Source organism: Pan paniscus, chromosome 4 (genome assembly GCF_029289425.2).
Source record: "Pan paniscus chromosome 4, NHGRI_mPanPan1-v2.0_pri, whole genome shotgun sequence".
Taxonomy (NCBI): domain Eukaryota; kingdom Metazoa; phylum Chordata; class Mammalia; order Primates; family Hominidae; genus Pan; species Pan paniscus.
In genome coordinates, this window is record NC_073253.2 from 69,328,555 (window position 1) to 69,343,439 (window position 14,885).

The following is a 14,885-nucleotide window of genomic DNA, read 5'->3' on the forward strand; positions in this document are numbered from 1 at the left end:
TAAACCTACATTGACACATCGCTATCACCCAAAGTCCACAGTTCCATGGACTGCAGTTCCAGGTTCACTCCTGGTGTTGTACAGTCTATGGGTTTGACAAATGTATAATGACATGTATCCACCAGTATAAGATCATACAGAGTGGTTGCACTGCCCTAAAAATCCTCTGTGCTCCACCTATTCTCGTGTCTTTTAACTTTACATCTTTATCTGTGTTCTTCTTTCTGACAAGGATGCCCTTTCCCACCATCTGTCTCCACCTTGCCTTTTGAAATTTCTACAAATGCTTCAAGACCCAAACCAAATGGCCCTCCAATGTGACTCAGTTCCTCCTGGATTCCCCTGTCGGTTGTATGCACCTCATGAATACCATTTGCCATAGACTACCTTGACTACAGGCCTTTAGGTCTATGATTGATATTCTTTATTGGATCACTCCTTTTGCAAAAAGGGTACATCTTTTTCATCTTTGGTAAATTCCGACAATGGCAAACATAGCACCTGTCATAATACACCCTTTCACAAAATGTTTCCTAAATTTAATTAGGAACAAATAGCCAATTCATGAACAATCCTCCTGAGTGAGAAATAGGCCACATGTGAAATCAATTATTATTTTTAACATTATTTAGAATTCATCAGGTGCCCATCCACGACAGGTACCTATTCTGAGTCATTCACATAGAGGGAAAATGGCAACTTAATGTTTGACTTGGCTTTTTTCTCTTTAGCTATTGGAGATCTTAGGCACAATCTACCATCACATGCCAGTCCTCAGACAAAAAGAAGAAAGTTTTCAGTTCATTCTAGAAGCCATCTCCCAGATAGCCAGCTTTCACATGGATACAGTTGTTGTCAACCTTTTACAGAAGCCTCTGCCTTTTGACAGGTAGATCCTTATTGAACTGATTCCTTCTCCTAGGGAAGGCCACTCTGAAAGGCATTGGGGAGGGATTTATGGTTTGAGAGCAAGACAGCAAACAAAGGTTGAAAATAGCTCATCTGAATAACAATTAAACAATTGGTATTTGAATCACAAGTAATGTTTTTCCAAGTGCTTTTCATATATATAAGACATATATGTATTGCATAATAATATTTTTAACAATATGCCATAGGAATAAGAGAATATTAAAAAGTGAATATTATCCTCTTTCTGGTGGCCTAGAATGCACCTACATGAGAGGTTCCCATCTTAGTGGACTTTAACAAAGTTCTGTAACCCAAGGCTAGAATGCTGAATTGTTATGTAAAACATCTTTCTTATCCCCAGGCATGGCAGCATGTCCATCTGCCCTTGAAATTGTCATTAGTCATAATGTGATTTTAGAGTGAGTCAGATGGAAAAGCTTACAGCCTGAGGGGTTGTGCCTTATCTACCAATTTCCTGCTTTGCCACCCTAGGGACACAAAGACATTGTGGAAGGCGCTGGCTGAAAAGCCAGCCTCCAGTGGGAAACTCTTGCAAGCCTTAATAGACAAACTGGAGACTGAGTTAGAAGATGACATCGCCAGGGTTGAGGCAATTTCAGTGAGTTGGACAGCCTGAACCCATCACTTGCCTGAGACTGTGCCATCTTTATGATCTATCCCCACCTGGAGCTTGGTGCTGTCACATTAATGACACCTCCTTCTTCTCTCATACCCTAACTTTACTCCAGTTTATAGTTATGCCTGTACTTTTGTCTGTGGCTGATCATTTTTAGAAGCAAATTTCTCATCAACCCCCCAAAAAACCTATGTATCTATATTTCTAGATAAGTCTGTAAGATATCCAAAGGACCCTTTTTGTTGAAAAACCCCAATGCTGAAAACATTTTATTTTACATGACTAGTGTCCCCTGGCAGTCACAGGACTAACATGGCAGGCCCTGAGTTGAGAAATTTCCAGACAATAAACCCTCCCTTTTCTGTGTGTTTTTACTGGTGGAGAAAACAAAGTTGAAAATCAGCCCAGAGAGAAGATGGCCTTGGAGAAAATGAGACTGCCTGACCAAGAGGCCCTTTCTCCCCTCAGGTGGCCTGTGCTACGTATGAAGTGATCTCAATGGGCACCTCTGTCACCGGCTTGTATCCAGAGCTGTTCACTCTCCTCCTGAAGCTGGTTAGCTGCACACTGGGTCAGAAGATGCCCACTTGTCCCTGGAGCCATAGGCGGCATGTGATGCAGCAGGGAGAACAGCAGCAGATCCCAGACCCCTGCAGGTAAACGGCCAATCAGGAAGCATCTTCCACAGTGGTCCTAATCCCAGACTCCAGGAGCGGTGCTGCAGAAGTCAGGGTCTGTGCTTTCTGTCATAGCATCCATTGTCCATGAAGAAACAAGGCTCTACAAGGCTCTACTCTCCCTAAGCCGTGACACCATAGTTCTTCTTGAGCCAGTATCCAGTGTAGCTACACAGAATAGTAACTTAAAGAATAAGGGGCTATGCTTTCTTTCCTAGAGGAACTACTATATTATCTTTGGTTTCTATCATTGAGATCTTTCTAGAGAGGCTGGAATCTTGTGATCTTCAAGGCCACCAGGGAAAAAAGAAAAATAAAAATAAATACCATATTTCATAAATTCTGAGACTTCAGCAATTGAAAAAAAGCAATTTTTTGCATACCATTGAGAAAACAGAAAAGAACTCCAAAGTAAGCAGTGAATCAATGCTTTCTTAAACTTTAAAATTTTTATTCTGTACTTATCAAAAGAACTCTTTTAGGATTATGAAGTATGAATTTTCATTTCATATCACATCATTCTGTTTCCCTGCATTTTGCATAACTTTTCATTCCAATGTAAAATTATAGTGCAACATTTTTAAAGACACTTTAAACACCGTTTAGAGTCAACACGTATTAGGTTGGTGCAAAAGTAATTGCTGTTTTTACCATTAAAAGTAATAGTTCCAATAATACGTGTAACTTTACTAAAATGATGGTAATATAAAGAGCTATATCTGAACCAGGCAGCACATGTGAATGTACAGACAATAGCAACTACATCACAAGTACTGTCTGGCCAAGAACAATTGTAACACACATCTACTGCAAGATGCATCCTGATTTCAGAGATGCTGTTTTAGAATCAGTGAAATATGGTATTTTTCACTTTTTATTCTTATGGCCTATTTTTTCTTATGGGGGGAGTGTTGACAAGATTTTGTGGCATTACTTACTGGCCCACATCATCTGCATGTCCCCATGGATCCCAAGGCTAAAATGTGAGCATAGGGCTGCCTGTTTTTCCCTTACACAACATCCCCTAGTCCAGGGGTGGGAAAGCATTGTGAGGAGTGGAAAGGCAAACTTGGGAATTTGCAGTTCCCTATAAGGGTCAACTTAGTTTTGTAATGCTGACTGTCTCCTTTAGGCTTTCAACTGCTACTTTAAAATGTTTGCAAGCCCAAGCCATGAGAGAAGGCCTTGCAAAGGAATCTGATGAGGGGGACAACTTATGGACTCTACTCAGCAGTCCTAGTACCCACCACATAGGCGTATGTTCACTGGCCAGGTAATGTGCACTTTTTCTAGAACCAGATACAAAGAAGAAAACAAAAACAAACAAACAAAAAAAAGTGCAATACAGGCAACTTCACTGAGCATAACTGATTCACTTAGGACTAATAGTCGAAGGAGGACAAACAGGAAAGAAAGAAAAGGGAATGGGAAGAGATGGTAAGATCAGCCCCACACACACCACTCACCTCAAGAAACATGATTCAGGTGAACATCTTTAGACAAATTACACTTATTTTTTGAAAGAAATATTTAATATTCACATACCTAGAATTCTGTTGAACTTTTTTTAATCAGCTTTTTAAAAAATTTTTTATTTTTTTATTTCAGTAGGTTTTTGGGGAACAGGTGGTGTTTGATTACATGAATAAGTTCTTTAGTGATGATTTCTGAGATTTTGGTGCACCCATCACCTGAGGAGTGTACACTGCACCCAATATGTAGTCTTATCCCTCACCTCATTCCTGCCCTTTCCCCCAAACCCCCAAAGTCCAATGTATCATTCTTATGCCTTTGCGTCCTAATAGCTTAGCTCCCACATATGAGACAGAACATACAATGTTTGGTTTTCCATTCCCAAGTTACTTCACATAGAATAATAGTCTCCAATTCCATCCAGGTTGCTGCGAATGCCATTATTTCACTCCTTTTTATGGCTGAGTAGTATTCCATGGTATATATATATACCACATTTTCTTTATCCACTCATTGATTAATGGGCATTTGGGCTGGTTTTATATTTTTGCAATTGCAAATTGTGCTGCTGTAAACATGTGTGTGCAAGTATCTTTTTTGTATAATGATTTCTTTTCCTCTGGGTAGATACCTAGTAGTGGGACTGTTGGATCAACCGGTAGATCTACTTTTAGTTCTTTAAGAAGCTCCACTGTTTTCCATAGTGGTTGTACTAGTTTTCATTCCCACCAAGAGTGAAAAATTATTCTCTTTTCACGGCATCCATGCCAACATCTTTTTTTTTATTATTATTATTTTATTATGGTCATTCTTGCAGGAGTGAGGTGGTATCGCACTGTGGTTTTGATTTCCATTTCCCTGATCATTAGTGATGTTAAGCATTTTTCCATATGTTTGTTGGCCATTTATATATCTTCTTTTGAGAATTATCTATTCATGTCCTTAGCCTGCTTTTTGATGGGATTGTTTAGACAAACTGCATTTAAATTGGACAATTGGATAGGCCATTTTAAAATTTAAGCCTTGGTGGGCTTTCATCAAGCATCCCTTTTTTCTTTTTTCTTTTTTTTTTGGAGACAGAATCTTACTCTTCACCCAGGCTGGAGTGTGCAGTGGCGCGATCTCGGCTGACTGCAACCTCTGTCTCCTGGGTTCAAACAATTCTCCTGCCTCAGCCTCCTGAATAGCTGGGACTACAGGCGCACACCACCATGCCTGGCTAATTTTTTGTCTTTTAGTAGATACGGGGTTTCACCATGTTGCCCAGGCTGGTCTCGAACTCCTGAGCTCAGGCAATCCACCTGCCTCGGCCTCCCAAAGTTCTAGGATTACAGGCATGAGCCACCACCCCCAGCCAAGCATTCCTTTTTAGACAAATTACTTGCCTGATGAACAAACAGACTAAGATTTCCTCCGTTGTTTAGTAAAATATGTCTCTGCTAAAATGTGCATTTTCTAGGAGCATGGCAGTGTGGCAACACGGAGTCATACTGGACATCATGGAACAGCTGCTCTCATCTCTTACCTCCTCCTCGGAGAACTACCGGATAACCGGCGCAGCTTTCTTCTCTGAGGCAAGGGAGAGCAGCCCTCAGAACACACTCACTGGGTCCCCATAGGGTATTTCTCTTATGGTCTGGAGCCCAGTGTGCACTGGAACCAGGGAAGAGAGACTTCGGGGGGGGGGGGCGGCTTTCATAGAGGAGAGACCAGCTACTGCCAGATATATGGTACCTAAGCAGGGGGTGAAAGAGGAAAATAAACCACCTCACCCACCTCCTGCCCTCTAGTTTGCAGAAGGCAGAGAAAGGGGGACAATAAATCTGTGAGGGATCAAACAAAGCATTGTAGCACTGACGCTTCAAATTCCGGCCTGAAGACTATTCCAGCCAATCCAGAGAAGGAAAACTATCAGTCATTCCTGTTTTCCCTGCCCCATTTTCCATTGAGACTAGACATCTGTTATGCAGGTAACCGGGTTTACATCACCATGCAAGCTTGACCTGTGCGCTGCTCATATCTAGAGCTCAGCTTCAGCAAGGCTTGCTGGTTCACCAGAGGGCTTCCTCCTCCGCTGCACAAGCAGTGGGGTCCTCTCTTTAATTGTACTTGTGATGTCTTTGGCACTCTCCTGAAGGAGGGGCCACGCCCTTAACTAAACGGGAGGAGTGTGTTGATTATTTCAGCTCATGAAGGAACCAATCCTTTGGAAGCATGGGAATCTGCGAAATGTGCTGATCTTGATGGATCAAAGTGCCTGGGACTCCAACGCCACTCTGAGGCAGATGGCCATCCGAGGGCTCGGCAACACAGCATCCGGGGCTCCTCACAAGGTAAAAGGCGTTTTAAGGGGAAATGGTTCATTTAAGTAGAGTTTTGAAATAATGATTTAATAACCCACACCTAGTTGTTGCATACAAATTAATTGGAAATCCAGATACATTGCTGAAGTGGTAGTCCTTCGGTTGAACTACATGTGACCCTGACAAAATTTCAGTCCTCTTGTCTGAGGACTCCTACCCTCTTCCAGATACGCATAGAACAATTTTCAAGATTAAGAGGTCTTATTTCAAAATAGGTGAAGAAACATAAGCAGTTAATGCTAGAATCTATCATCAGAGGCCTGTATCACCTAGCTCGCACTGAAGTCGTCTGTGAAAGCTTGAAGGCTCTAAAAAAAATCCTGGAGCTGCTGACAGACCGAGACGTGAGCTTCTACTTCAAGGAAATAGTGCTGCAAACAAGGACCTTCTTTGAAGATGTAAGTGAGCCTGTTTAGGAACTTCCCTCCCCAGAAGTGAGTGAACAGAAAAAGGTTTAGGTAGTGCTCACAGAAGACATTGTCAGTGTCCCACCCATATTCCTTGGCCTGCCCCAGACAGGTCACCTGCAGACAATCTCCATACAAGCTGTTGGCTTCCTGTATCTCTCTGCCTGAGGGTGCTCTATGGCCTGGAAGTCATGATTGATCTAAGCTGGTTGAGCCAGAATTGTTGGGGGAAGAAATGCCCTAGGAAGGACCCTCAAACAATAAGAAAGAAGAGTTTGTAGATAAATTTCCCGGTTTCCTCACCCCTCAGAAAGAGTTGATTGGCTGTTACAGAGACCTTAGGATCCAGAGTTTAAACTATTTACTGTCTGGCCTTTTAGAGAAAACGTTTGCCAGCTTTTGATGTACTCCATAATCGCAATTTCAAAAAAGATCAGTCAGCAGTCCTAGGCAGAGAAGGGTCATTTTCCTCTATGCCTTCCAGGAAGCACATTTTAGTATTTATTTTTTGGTTATTCATTGCCATCAATGTAAAAATCTATTTTTAACCTAAACCTATTATTTTGTAATCTAAACCTGCTTCCTCATGTGGTATTGTCAGAGGAGATGGAAAACTGCTAGTTGCCTTCTCTAGTGCATTCTTCATAAACATTAAGGCTTTATTCGATTACCTATTTACCTTACAGTCTGCAGACTTGAGAAGTCTTCATTTCTTTCATTATTCACCATAAACCTAATTTTTCTGCTCATTAAATATTTTGCAAGCCTGTGACTGAGTTGGAACTCTAAATGAGGCTCAAGAAGTATTGAATAGAATCTAAGGATATATTACCTCTCAAATCCAACCTTTTCCCATTTCTTTGCTCCATTATTTTTTTTAATTTTGCCCTTCCTGATTTTGGCATGCTAACTATATGAACCTCTAGATTTTAGTCTGTAATATATGCCCACAGCATTCTTCAGTTTCGTATTTTTGCAGTTTTTCTTGTCTATGTGCTAGCCTAGACCTGGCCTTTGAAAACATCTTTCTGCTTGTTTCCAACTATTTCCTCCAATTAACCAATATCACTTTTAGGCCAGGCATGGTGGCTCATGCCTGTAATCCCAGCACTTTGGGAGGCTGAGGCAGGTGGATCACCTGAGGTCAGAAGTTTGAGACCAGCCTGGCCAACATGGTGAAACCCCATCTCTAGTAAAAGTACAAAAATTAGCTGGGTGTGGCGGTGCGCGCCTGTAGTCCCAGCTACTAGGGAGACTGAGACAGGATAATCGCTTGAACACGGGAGGCAGAGGTTGCAGTGAGCCGAGATCATGCCACTGCACTCCAGCCTGGGCAACAAGAGTGAAACTCCATCTCAAAAAAAAAAAAAAAGCAATTTTTAATTATCTTGTCCTCAAAAATGCTTACTGGGGTAAAAATAACAAAGATATTCTTTTTCTTCATTGTTCAGGGCTGAAGTCACCCCTTCAGAACCCCAGCTGTTAAGTTTCCTGGATTGTTGTTGATCCGATAATAATTCTCTTAGATCTGAGCCTCCAGTAAATCACAAGTCCACTTAACAATTTAGTGGTCAAGATAATGTTGCCCAGTGTCATCAGAGAAGGATAAAATGTGCTAAAGCCTTGCTGGTTGTTAGCTCAGACCTTGCTCATCTCTAATAGGTGTCAACTCCATCACGTTTGCATAAAAGTAAAGTTGGACAAAACTTTGACTCTTATTTGTTCTCCAGTAATGCCATTTTTACATAAGTGTATTTAACTCTATGATCTATTGCCCCAATATTTTTATGTAGATTAAGCATAGCTTTCTATAATCTCCAAGTTTTCTTCCTTTGTTTCTTTCAATATTTAAATACTTTCTTAGACTTTTCAAAACCTGGTGACACTTGAATGAAATGGTAGAACAGAAAATGTGGCTGCTGCCCCATGCTCCATTCCCTTCTTGCTACTATTCCCCACACTGTCACCCTGAGCAATCGCTTTACCCTCTGTGACTCCATGTTCTCAAGTGAACATGAGGACATTGGACTAGACGTTCTCTAATATTTCTCCCAGCACCCAAAATCCTTTTGCCACTTTTTCTTTCTGATTTTTCATCATCTCGATTGGTTGATTGTTCCTGGACCTATCATTAGCTCATTGATTTTGCAAAATTCAAGCTTTTTTAACTAAATGTCTCTCTACCTTTTTGGTACCTTGTTTTTGGTTAGCTTCCTCTTTCTAAAGAGGTATCTTTTAAAAAATGTATCCTGACCTTATTCCTAATAAATCTAAAAAATGTGTTTCTACTTTCATTTTCATTATACAAAGTCACATCTGAGCTTTTCTGGCCTCTTCCCAACAAGCCATCATTTTTTAGAAGATCTATATTAACTTTATTGTTTATCTAAATAATATTCTGCTATTCAGGACTGCTTTTTCTTTAATCCCTTTTTGTTCATATGGGTATTTTAAACTAGTTTTCTGGGTCTAAAAATAAAAAAACCTCCATGAAATTCATCTCACTTCGTTTCTTCCCTGTCGGAACTCTGAAACATAACTCCAATGAGGTAATAGGAGGCCATCTTCCTCCACCACCACCTTTCTCTTGTTTTCTTTTTTTTTTTTTTTTTCTTTTTTTGAGACAGAGTCCTGCTCTGTCACCCGGGCTGAAATGCAGTGGCACGATCTTGGCTCACTGCAGCCTCCTCCTCTCAGATTCAAGCAATTCTCACGCCTCACCCTCCCAAGTAGCTGTAGCTGTGACTACAGGCACACGCCACCAGGCCTGGCTAATTTTTATATTTTTAGTAGAGACAGGGTTTCACCATTTTGGCCAGGCTGGTCTCAAACTCTTGACCTCAGGTGATCTGCCTGCCTCTGCTCCCAAAGTGCTGGGATTACAGGCATGAGCCACTGCACCCGGCCTCTCTTGGTTTCCTAAAATCATCGCCTGCCATCCTGGACAAAAAACAAGAAAGTTCCATAACTTCACATACTCAAGAGTAGAGCTAGGCACCTCTGTGTTTAACCTCTCTGAGAACCAAGGCCCAAATTCCCAAGCTGCCTGTAATCCCTTTAGAAAATATTTGGTGTCATGGAGAATAGTACCAAGCCTTGGACAATTAAGATTAGAGGTCCCATAATTCTAGGCTAGTAACGCAACCAAGTAAAATACATAACAAGCAGAAACCCTCCCTGGCTTTCTCTATGAGTACCCCTGTGTATCATTCCTGTGGTCCTGGTCACACTTCCCCACTGGCTACTCAAAGACAGAAATCAATTCTCTGGCATCACATAAACCTCAGACCCAGGGTTTTTTAAACTCATGTAGTATGGAGAGAAAGCTTCAGGGAAAGAAAGCGAGTTCTTGGAACATTTAGAGGCCGTGACTATGATGGACAAGTGCCTGGGTTCCAGCCTTCTTTTGCTGAAGTGGGAAGGGTGGGATGAGAGCCAAGAGTGTGCTGGCTGGGAATGGCCTCTGAGAGGATATTCACCACGACATGCATTCGTCACCACAGGAGCAGGATGATGTGAGATTGACTGCCATCTTCTTATTTGAGGACCTGGCACCCCTAACAGGAAGAAGGTGGAAGATTTTTTTGCTGAAGAAATAAAAAAGAGCCTGATTTCATTCCTTCTGCACCTTTGGGATCCCAACCCCAAGATTGGAGTTGTAAGTGCTCTCCACAGACACCTGCACCTCCTGCTCTCCCCACGGCTGAGAAGTACCAATAAGCCTGGTCTAGCTGCACCAGGAGCGAGATCTAAAGTCACCCCTTAGCGCTGAACCTGAAAACCTCTTCTCCAATTCTAGGTTCTTCTTACTATCTCTTCCCAAGCTTACTCTTCCTTGAAACTGGGAAGGTGCCAGCAATGACTATAAAGCCATTCACACCACTGCCTTTTAGTGCTTCTTTCCCAGTACTATTCAGCATTTTTTCCCTTCTGGAAGGAGATCCTAACGTTCTGGACTGTGATGCAGAAAACTCTGTTTTCCAGGCTTGCCGTGATGTCTTGATGGTCTGCATTCCCTTTTTGGGCCTCCAGGATCTCTATGGGGTATTAGACCGTCTCCTTGATCAGGATCTACCAAGGGCCAGAGATTTCTATAGTCAATTCTGTGTGAAACTGGTGAGTGTCCAATAGATGCCGCCTCCAAAAAAGGCAGGACAAGGGTCTAGACAAATCGCAGAAGGGCAAACAATGTAGCAAGGAATTTCTGGCCAGAGCCAGAACTGCCTTGGAAGGATGGCAGTGATATCCCGATTTCGCAGGATATAGTGACATAGAGGTATCCTGCCACAGGACCCTCTGCTCCATTCCCAAGTCCTGACTGGGATATATTCTCCTTGGTTCCTAAAATTCATATCTGTTGATTAATCCCTTAAACTCTGATGGCTTCCTGATTAAATGTAGATCAAAATACCCATAAGACAATTTTCAGCCAATTAATTTATGGCTGTGTGAGTGCTCACTGGCCTTTACAAATCCGTTCTGAGGACCTATAGGATGCCGAATGTCACAAAGGTTCACTTTCCAGTTGCCCTCTTTGTAATTCACATCTCTTCTAGGCCAAGAAAAACCAGGAAATTCTGTGGATCCTCCACACACACTCCTTCACCTTCTTCACCAGCACCTGGGAGGTGATCAGGAGTGCAGCTGTCAAACTCACAGGTGAGTACACATCCCCATTTCCTACCCAGATATGTCTGCTTTTTCCACCTAGTTTTGCTTTGACCAGAAGCTGTCCAGTATGAACACTAGTAGGACTGATATAACTTTTTTATTAAAGCCCAGAAAGGGCTTTTATCTTACATCTTGTAACATCCTCTCTCAAAGAAACCTGCTTCCTTTTGCAGTGAAAACTCATAACCTCTCCTGACTCACCTACACTCATTCTCCTCCCATCTGAGCCCTTCATGCTCCTTCTGGCTCCAAGTCCTTGCTCCTTCTTTTCCCCAGATCTTTGCTCCCAGCTGCTGCCCTTACATAAACACTTTCCTTCACCTCATCCCATAAGATAACCCATACTCAACATCCAAAGCTCAGTTCAAGCTGAGAGCTTTGGCAACATGATACAAGTGGGAAGTATGTTCATGTGGGGGCCAGCAGCCCCTGGCTCTGCTATGTGATTCTGGAAATTGACTTAACTTTATGTTACCTCTCTGTCTGATGTATAAAATAAAACATAAGTAAATCTCTAAAGATCCTTCTATCATGAAATTCTAAGTCTTACTTTGAAGCCTGTTCCAACTAATTCAGCCCACAGACAACAGGCCCACTCCCTTCACCACCTTTAAGGCCAAATTAAAAATCTGAAGATTCCTTCTTGAATCATACATATGATCCCCCCACCAACACATTATGAAATTTTTGAAGACAGAGACCCTATCTTACACACATTTGAAATCCCAACAACAACTAGCCTCCTTAGAAGATCATTGTGTGAACTCTGCCAAATACTCTGGATAAGTGACTACTTGCAGACATGGCACTCGGGACCCAATAGAAGTCACCCTGACATCATTCTAGGGGGTGCAAAGGAAGTCATATAGTTTGCTCATTCACCAGCCTACCATTTACCTTCTCACCAGGTGCAGAGTCTAACCTGCTATACTTTTCATGGCTTCTTCCTCTATAATGAAATCAGTAACATGGTCTCCTATTAACTTTAGATGCCGTTGTTCTCAATTTGACCAGCCAATATGTGGAGTTACTAGACAGAGAACAACTGACCACACGTGAGTACCAACCTAGTTTCTTCCCAGCATATTGTTACATTCTTAGGAAAAGAGAAAATATTGCTGTTCTAAGTTCCACGTCAGCCCAGAACTTGAAAATCTTAGTACCAATTATTGTCTCTGATGCTCTCTAGACACTAGAATTTCTCCAGGGTACAAAGCAATCTCCAGCTCCAGCCCTTTGCAGGCATCAGAAACACCAATAGACTACGATTTTCCAATTGCCTAAACCTACTGATCACAAGGTCAGGGCCTTCTCTTCCCTTATTTCAATGTGAAAATCATTTCTTGTAGTTCCACATCCTACCTTTTAGGATAAAATGTGAGCATGAGGACCTGAGCCCCACTTGGGTCTGACCCTCAGTGCTAAAAAGTTGGGCCTTGGCTTGGTTTGCCCTTCTTGCTGGGCTCTGACTCTCCTCATCTACTTATTTGCTATTCTTGCCATTTCAGGACTCCAAGCACTTCGTCAAGATCCGTGTATTAGTGTCCAGAGAGCAGCTGAGGCTGCTTTGCAGACCCTCCTGAGAAGGTGTAAAGAGACAAGCATTCCTCTGTAAGCCATCAAGAAATAAACTGCTGGCTTTTCCTATATCTGACTCCTGTCTTCATCCTATTACCTCACAAACTTGCAGCATTTTGAGGAAAGAGATGCTGCCTAGGATAGGGATATAGAAGTGGTGGTATATTTCTTCCTCTCCAGAATCTCCTTGGTGGCTTCCATTAGCAAAAAGCAAATCCCACAAGTTCACTTCAGGGATAACCTGTGATTTGGATCGTGACAGCCACATGGCTTTGCCTAGGTTAGCCCTCTGTCTTGAGAAAGTAAGTCCCAGCAGATATCAAAAAGCGGCAGAATTTGACCCACATGATTCTGCTGCCACTAAAAAGAGGTCCACTGTTATTTTCCGCATGTAGCCCTTTCCTCTCAGATCTTTGTCAGCTTTGAATTACTACCCACACTCCTCTTTTTAAAATCAGTCTTATGATAAACTTTAACCTGCCTATTCTCTCCCAGGTTGTAATTTATGTGTCAAGAGTATGCCAGGTACTTTTCTACAAAAGAACCTGTCTGGCATTCTATTAAACATCATCATTTCCTTTCTACTTTTACCCCAGAACAACAGTGCCTATGCACGCACACAAGCACGTGTGTGTGTGTGTGTGTGAGTGCGTTCATTTCTTCATAGTATCTGGATTATTATTCTTTCTTGTTTTTCACAATGCATAAGTGAAAGGTTACATACATGAAATTACATACCTAAAAACAAGTTTCTTTTTTTTTTTTTTTTTTTGAGACAGAGTCTCTCTCTGTCACCCAGACTGGAATGCAATGGTGCGATCTCGGCTTACTGCAACCTCCACCTCCCAGATTCAAGCGATTCTCCTGCCCCAGCCACCTGAGTAGCTGGGATTACAGGGGCCCACCACCACACACCTAGCTAATTTTTGTATATTTTAGTAGAGACAGGGTTTCACCATGTTGGTCAGGCTGGTCTTGAACTCCTGACCTCAGGTGATCCATCTGCCGTGGCCTCCCAAAGTGCTGAGATTACAGGCATAAGCCACTGCCCCCAGCCCTAAAAAGAAGTTTCTAACACAGATACTGGCACTCATTTAAAAGCACCATCATGATCATTTATTAGCACCATTATTAATATATTACTTTAGAATGTCCGTGCAAATTTTTATTACTTATATTCTAATATCTTCATCTCCAAGCTGTTTGAGGAAACATCTTTGTTTCTACAAAACCTAGGGAGCAGTAAAATCTTTTGGGTAAGAGATTATGGACTAGGAGTCCATTTCTTTATTCATTTAACAAATATTTATTGAATGCCTACAGTTTTATAAGGCATTGTTATAGCCACTGGAACCACAACAGGGAGGGAAAATAGAAAAATTGTGCCTTCAGGGTGCTCATATTCTATAAAATCTATGTATAAATTCCAAGAAATGGAGCCAGCCTCCCAGATAGCCCCAGTGATTCCTGCTTCCTGGTATTCATGCCCCTGGGAAGTCCCCTCCTACAATGAATAAAACTGACCTGTGCAACCAATACAACATTTCAGAAATGATGGACTATGACTTGGAAGACAAGGTCAAAAGTAATAGTGCATTCTCTTGATTCATTCATTCTGGAAGAAGCTAGCTGATGTGTCCTAAGGACACTCAAGCAGCCCTGTGGAGAGGTCCAGGTAGCAAAAAACTCCTGCAAACAATGAGCACTGAGCTGCAAGGCGTGTAAGTGAATCATCTCCGGAATGGACCCAAGAGCCCGTTAGTCTACAGACGACTGAAACCCCAGCTCACTCACACATTGACTGAAACCTAGGAGTGTGAGATAAAATACACCTGCCCAGTTAAATTTGAATTTCAGATAAATGTTGAATTTTTTGGTAAAAATATATCCTAGTTATATATTACACTAAAAAACTATTTCTTGTTTATCATGAATTCAAATTTAGCTGAGCATCTTGTATTTTTATTAGCAAAATCTAGCAATTCAAGCAAAATCTAATGAGAATCTTTAACCAGAATCATTAACCAAGCTATTCCCAAATTCCTGAACCATGAAACTGTGTGAGATAATAAAACTTTAGTGTTTTAAGCCACTGGGTTTTGAGGTAATTTGCTAGGCACCAGTAGGTAACTGTTACACAGAGAGTCCATGATCCTACCAAAGTTGT

General features: G+C 41.8%; 1 protein-coding gene across 1 annotated transcript in view; it reads left to right on the forward strand.

The window, feature by feature from the left end:
* MROH2B (maestro heat like repeat family member 2B) overlaps nucleotides 1-12,786 on the forward strand; it is a 73,224-nt gene extending 60,438 nt beyond the window's left edge. Inside the window, 13 exon segments of the mRNA XM_003810974.4 lie at nucleotides 732-889; nucleotides 1,405-1,531; nucleotides 2,018-2,205; nucleotides 3,359-3,499; nucleotides 5,159-5,273; nucleotides 5,886-6,032; nucleotides 6,278-6,460; nucleotides 9,973-10,045; nucleotides 10,048-10,127; nucleotides 10,454-10,585; nucleotides 11,026-11,128; nucleotides 12,130-12,195; nucleotides 12,649-12,786. Of these exon segments, the coding sequence (XP_003811022.3) occupies nucleotides 732-889; nucleotides 1,405-1,531; nucleotides 2,018-2,205; nucleotides 3,359-3,499; nucleotides 5,159-5,273; nucleotides 5,886-6,032; nucleotides 6,278-6,460; nucleotides 9,973-10,045; nucleotides 10,048-10,127; nucleotides 10,454-10,585; nucleotides 11,026-11,128; nucleotides 12,130-12,195; nucleotides 12,649-12,755 (1,620 nt within the window). The 3' untranslated portion in view covers nucleotides 12,756-12,786.
* Nucleotides 12,787-14,885: the final 2,099 nt, after the last annotated feature.